This window comes from Mustela erminea, chromosome 2 (assembly GCF_009829155.1).
Source record: "Mustela erminea isolate mMusErm1 chromosome 2, mMusErm1.Pri, whole genome shotgun sequence".
NCBI lineage: Eukaryota > Metazoa > Chordata > Mammalia > Carnivora > Mustelidae > Mustela > Mustela erminea.
The window spans coordinates 15387508-15393639 of NC_045615.1; the positions used below are offsets into that span (position 1 = coordinate 15387508).

The window sequence follows — 6132 nt, forward strand, 5'->3', positions numbered from 1 at the left end:
GCAGAGGGTTCAGGTGCATCCTGGTATTGTCCGCTTGGAGGCCCATGCTCTGCTGTGGCCCGGGAGGTTACAGGGAGTGCAGGTGGACTCGGGCTCTGCCCAGGTGGCCCAAGCCTGACCCATTCTTGTCTCCAATAGGCCCTGCCGTCCTTCCAGATTCCTGTGTCGCCACACATCTACACCAGTATTAGCTGGGCTGCCGCCCCCTCCACGGCCTCCTCCCTCTCTCCGGTGAGTATGCTTGTCTCTGAGCCCATGGGCACCCCCTGGGGACCCCAGAGCAAGCCTGAGGCCATTCCCTCCACCATGAGCCTCCAGCACCCAAACTTCTTGAAGGCCTTCATGCACTCTCCCCTTGCTTTGCACTCCCCAGTGGCTCACAGCCCCTCTTGGGAGGTGCAAGGCGGGTGTGTGCAGAGAACCCAGATTAAGCAGTCTGGGGTCAGTGCCCTGCTGAACCTTGGGTATCTGTGGGTGCGTGTTAAGGTTTTAGTGGGCAGAGGAGAAGGTGGTAGAGAATGTGGAGAAGCTGGAGAGGATGAGGGTAGGCAAGACAGAAGATAGGAGCTCCTCGGGGCCCTGCATGCGGTGGGCCATGGCCTTAGGTTGCTGAATTAAAATCAACCCGAAGTCCTTCTGAGCCGCCCCTGGTGGGTCGTAGTCTACAGTGTCTCCTAGGAGACACTGTGGAACCTGAGTGCCTGAAGGTCCACCCTTGAGGCATTCTAGGCCCTCCTTTGTTCTCCACATGTGACTCCGTGAAAGTCAGCTCAGGAGCAGCCCGCCGGGTGGCCATGTCAGGGGACTCCCCGGTCCAAGGCGCCTGCTGTGTGGAAAGCGTGGCTTGAAGGCCCGCCCCTCACTCTGCCTGCACTCCTCCCTGCCAGGCCCCTGCCCACCCCCACCTAGAGTATCTTACCAGAGAAGGCATTCAAGAAGGGCTCGGCAGGTGTGACGGATGGCCCAGTGGCATGGTTCTCTCCCCTTTCAGTCCTGCCCTCCTGTCCCGGCCTGTGCTGACGGCCTCTTTCTTCTGCGCCCAGGTCCGGAGCCGGTCGCTAAGCTTCAGCGAGCCCCAGCAGCCACCACCGGCAGTGAAATCTCACCTGATTGTTACTTCTCCACCCCGGGCCCCGAGCAGTGCCAGGTGAGTGAGCCTGTTGGCTCCCGAGGCCACCCTCCTGGCATCCGTCCCCACCCTGCCTGCTGCAAGCCCACCGCCTGAGTCTCTGAGGTTCTGGGTTTATTCCCTGCAGCGGGGGAGGTGGCCCAGGGACGCACTTGGGTGGGGAGAGGCTTTTGCTCTTCCACCTGTGCCCCAGGTCTTAACCAGGAGGGCGTGTCTGTACCCTCCTGACTCTTTTGTGACAGGAAAGCCCGCGGGGAGGCTAAGAAGTGCCGGAAAGTGTATGGCATCGAGCACCGGGACCAGTGGTGCACGGCCTGCCGCTGGAAGAAGGCCTGCCAGCGCTTCCTGGACTGAACCTGTCCCACCGGCCTGTCCTCTTCGCGCCCTGCCCCAAATGGCAGCCAGATGACAAAAGACAGCTGCGTCACAAGCCCTCGGCAGAAACCTAAAAGAAGAAGAGTGGACATTGGGAGTTTGGGCTCTGTTGGCTAAGGTTCAGTTGTTAAAACATTTCCCACCCCCCTCACCCTTTTTGGGAACATTTTTGTTTTTAAAAGAAGAAAGGAAAATAACCCCCACGCCAAAATAGGAGAGAGCCAAAACTGACCAAGGGTATTCTGCAGTGAACCAGAGACCAAAGAATTAATTACCCTCTCTTTCCACGTCTCTCTCTAGGGGATTAGTTTGCATGTCTCAAAAGACAGAACAGCTCATTCCATTTCCTGCTGAGTTGGTGAAGTCTCTGCTTTCTCAACTCTTCCTGAAGGGACTGTGAGCAAGATGGATTTACTTGTCTTAAAAAAAAGTTCTGGCTGATGAGTCCAAGAGCAGGACCTGTCATGGGTAGGGTGGGGAGAGTGGGGGTGGGGGGGCAATCTGTGCACTTTTTAAGGTGCAGCCGGCCCCTCTTCTCCCCCCAAATCTGGGAGAAGGGAGAGCCTGTTCTCACCGAGTGGCTTCCATGGAAGTAAAAGGAAAACCCTTTCTTGATGACAACGATTTGAACCTGGGGTCCCTCAGCTGTTGGGTTGTTTCCCAACAGATACGGTATGGCTTCTTCTCAAAGCCCAGACTAGTAGGTTTTTAAAGACTGTCCCCAGATAGCTGAGCCAAAAGGCTATATGAATTCACTTTTCGAAAATGTGGCAGTTAAACACTAACTACCTTGACCATTTCCCCCTCTTTCCTTGAGGAAAAGCTGGAGGGTTTCAGGATCTGTGAATGCCCTCTGCTGTTACCTGAGTAAATGAACTCCCTCTTGATGTTCCTGCCTCCAGTTATGGACGTGACACCTCTGAAACACCTTGTGTTCTTTGCCCCGTGCATTCAGAGCCTTTTATCTGATTAAAGTTCCCTTCCGCTGGGGGAGGAGGCCCCCTTCGGCATCCTCTGCACAGGTTCCTCTGTCTGGTTTTCCCAGGGATTGTCCTGTTTCCTCCCAAGGCTGCGGTTAGGGGTGGTGTGGGGGGAGGGAAGAGACAAGAAGAGCTAGAAAGGTAGGTGGCGGCTTTGTCCCAGAGATGGAGAGGGAGTTGGCAGGTTCCAGATCATTCTTCCAGAAGAATCCAGTTTCCCTCGTGAGGTGACAAGTAGGAAGGACATCTCTCCCATCAGTGTCCGCAGCTTCTGGATTTTTATCTATGTCTTTCTAATCCCTGTGATGAATGGGAAGGTAGGTTTGATCCCGAGTAACCTTCTCCGGTTATCTGCTGAGCACCTTATCTGCTGAGCACCGTTTCTTGCCTGCACTGGGGAGAGGGAAGGAGCCTTGAGGAACTCTGGTGAGATGGGGTCAGATTAGCAGCTTCTGGGCTTTAGCACTTGCAGTTTCTGGAGCCCTCAGGAACTAAGAGGAGCCTGCATTGGGGTTTGCGAAGTAAATTAGCAAAGCTATTCTGGTTGATGTGAAGGGAGATGTAGGTGGGGAGTTCAGTGCCCTCCCACCTGTGCTTAGTTGAGATCAGACATGTTTAGCCCTCAGGGGAGGGTACGTTTTGTTTGGGAGTTCCTCAAGCCTGCAAGAGCGGGCCACCTGGTGCCACCTGCCCCAGGGCATCAGCGCTGCTCCTGCATCCCAGAGGTGAGGGGCTCAGGAATCCCATCAAGGCCCCTGTCCTGTGGCTCGGCAGCAGCGTCCATCCCCTGGGTGTCATGAGGCTGTCCTCTTCTCCCAGGTGCAACTCCCTGGCTTTCGAGGCTCCTTGGGCCACTTCGCGTGGGAATTGTGCGGGCACTTGACAATCTGTGACACCCTGAGTGTTAGCAAACACGCCAACCTTAGAGGCAGGATGGTGTGATGAGTGAGAGTGGCCCGGCTTTGGTGATGGAGGGAAAGACACCCATGGGGTGTCTTTGGTGGTGATGGGGTATGTTTTTATAATTTAGTTAAAAAAAAAAAAAGGTATGTGGAATCTGTCCCTAAAGCCCGAGACCAGGCCAGCAAGAGGCGGCCCAGGGTTCTCCTTCCTGTCCCTTCCACCTCCCTGAGAATTAAAAGCTGACAGGTTGTTGCTTGTCCTGACCCCTCGCTTCCATTCCCTCCCCTCGGTGTCCGTCTTCAGATCTTACCAGTGAGGGGAGGGAGCGTTTGACACTCGAGGACTCTGCCGGAGCAGTCTTCCCTCCCTCCTTCATCACAGCTCTTGCTGAGTCTTTAGAAAAGCTGTTTTCCTTTTCCCCCTCAGTTAGGACCGTGGAGCTATAACTGGATGCAAAGATTTCCTCTAAGTAAGGTAGGCTTCTCCTGACGTAGGTACCCGAGGCAGCAAAGGAAGAGAGAAAGAAAGAAAATGGATGAAACAGTTTAAAAACTGAGGGTTTTTTGTTTGTTTGTTTGATTTTTGTGCTTTAACGTTTTATTTTGGTGTAGCCTTTCCTGTCCTTGTCATCTCCTCTCTCCTTTTCGGTGGTGGTGGCCGCCTCCAGCCTCTGTCCTCCCACTCCTCCATCTTGTGGCTGTGGTGTTGGTCCTTGACATGGGGTCTGTCCTTGGGGTTGCCCCAGCTGTTTCTTCCCGGAGGTTGGGGGTGGCTTGTGAACCGATCAGCGACTATGCCTGTTTTCTTCATCTCTGTGTTTCTCCCTACTTCCCAGCCCACCTGGGGGCTGCAGACTCTGACAGGAGGGAAGGTTCCACAGATGTGCAGTTGGAACTGACAGGACTGATTTCCAAAGAAGTGATTTGGGGAAACCATTTATTCCAGGGATGTTACCCCTCTTCCGAGTATTTCTTGGAATTACCTTTGGAGTCTGTGGTGCCTGCTTTGGACAGCCTTAATGATACGGAAGCTGCACTGTACTCATTCAGTGCTGAGTCCCGTGGACGATGTCTGTGGTCCGGTGAAGATCACAGGGGCAAAGCTCATGGCCTGACTGGTGAGGAAAATAGCTTGGATTTAATTACGTGGCTTTTAAGCTGGCTGTGAAAGCAGTTTTGTAATTTCAGAGTGCGTTCTTGTGCTATATCCACATTGTGGTAGTAGGCCTGTAGCGTGACGCCTTGGAGGACGTTATTAATTTCGATTTGGAAAACTTTCATTTGTTTGAAGAAATCTGTCCTGTTACCTTCGGGTCCTCCCAGGTTCTGACCTTACCAGGGGCAAAAAAAAAAAAAAAAAAAAAAAAAAGAAGAGGGAGATAAATCCCATCTGTGAATTTGTCTTATTGGCGCCTTTTCCCCCAGCTGTCTTCCAAGTATTATTTTTACTGTTAAAAAAAATTTTTTTAAAAATGTGAAATGTAATGTTTTTACAGCAACAATATGAAATATATTTTATAAGGAATAAAATGGTACATTGTCTGATTTAATGTGTGCCTGTCCGTCTGCCCCCTCCTTCTGTAAAGGATAAGAATTCTGTTGGTGGTAAACAAATGATGGCATTTGGACCAAGCGAACACATTCATTAGCTCACAATAACAGGAACCATTACCGGGGAGGGGACCAGGCCAAGTGCTTGTGTGAATAACCAAGTGCTTACCTGGATAGCCCAATGAAAGAGGTGCTTCCATTATTTCCATTTTACAGATGAGAAGAGGAAGGCACAGAGGCTAAAGAACTTACCCAAGGTCATAGACTGGGAAATAAGGCACTAAGATTGGAAGCTCAGGCAGTAGTCCTTTTTCTGTACTGCTTGTAATACAGGACAGTGGAGAATATGTTCTTGGCTGTGTTCCTGAGCTTGTTGATGACTTTGGAAAAAGTCATATTCTGCTTATGGGATGGGTTCTAACCACAGGGAGCAACACGGGGCACTCCCTGAGTTCATCGATCCCGTGTCCAGTGATGGCCCAAAGGGCTAAATAAAGCTGGTCTGGGTGGGAAGCAGAAAGTAACATCTCATCCTTGCTGTACGGGGACGGCTGTATGTAGCTTCCAGGACCCAAGCGTTTCTGGGAGTGGGACCTAGGGACCCTTAACAGGGCCTGACGGTGAGAGTGATGTGCCCCCAGACCCCAGCGCTGGGTTATGTCACTCAAGCCCCAGCACCTGGTAAACCTGGTATGGGGGTTCTCTTCTGGCCGTTTTCCCCTTACCTTGTGGTAGAGCAGAGGGCTTCTTTCTGCCCCCTTTTCCTTGCCCTGCCACCGCCCAGAAAAGTCCCAGTAGAATCCATTACTGAGCTGCAGTTTGCCCAAGCCCCTGTACATCGGTGGTGACTTCCGGCTGCACATGCTGCATTGGCACCTCCCAGGCTCACCTTGATGGCTGCATGCACTCACTCTAAACTTGCCAGCTTCCAGTTGGGTTTGACCAACAGGTGAGACTAGACTGGAGTTTGAAGGGCCAGGGGAGAGAGAAGTTGGGGTATTGCATCTCCAGGCCATTCCTGCAGCACACAGTGTCTGAATGGCCACAGGGCCCGGGGTGGGGGGATGGAGCTACTGTTCTCCCTCGGTTCCAGTAGTAACCACCCTCACCAGGACTCCCCAGCTTCCCGGAAGAGCTCCTTACCATCCCTTACTGGTTTCCCATCGCTTGGTCTACACTGTAGACGTTTGACTCT

General features: G+C 52.6%; 1 protein-coding gene across 5 annotated transcripts in view; it reads left to right on the plus strand.

The window, feature by feature from the left end:
• Nucleotides 1-3914, plus strand: part of ZNF395 (zinc finger protein 395) — a 43988-nt gene extending 40074 nt beyond the window's left edge. For 4 of the 5 annotated variants that reach the window (XM_032332314.1, XM_032332310.1, XM_032332313.1 and 1 more), the window contains exons 8-10: nucleotides 139-231; nucleotides 1044-1147; nucleotides 1372-1483. In XM_032332314.1, the coding sequence (XP_032188205.1) occupies nucleotides 139-231; nucleotides 1044-1147; nucleotides 1372-1483 (309 nt within the window). Of the gene's footprint in view, nucleotides 1-138; nucleotides 232-1043; nucleotides 1148-1371 lie in introns of all 5 variants that reach the window. The other variant, XM_032332315.1, reaches the window with a different exon arrangement.
• Nucleotides 3915-6132: the final 2218 nt, after the last annotated feature.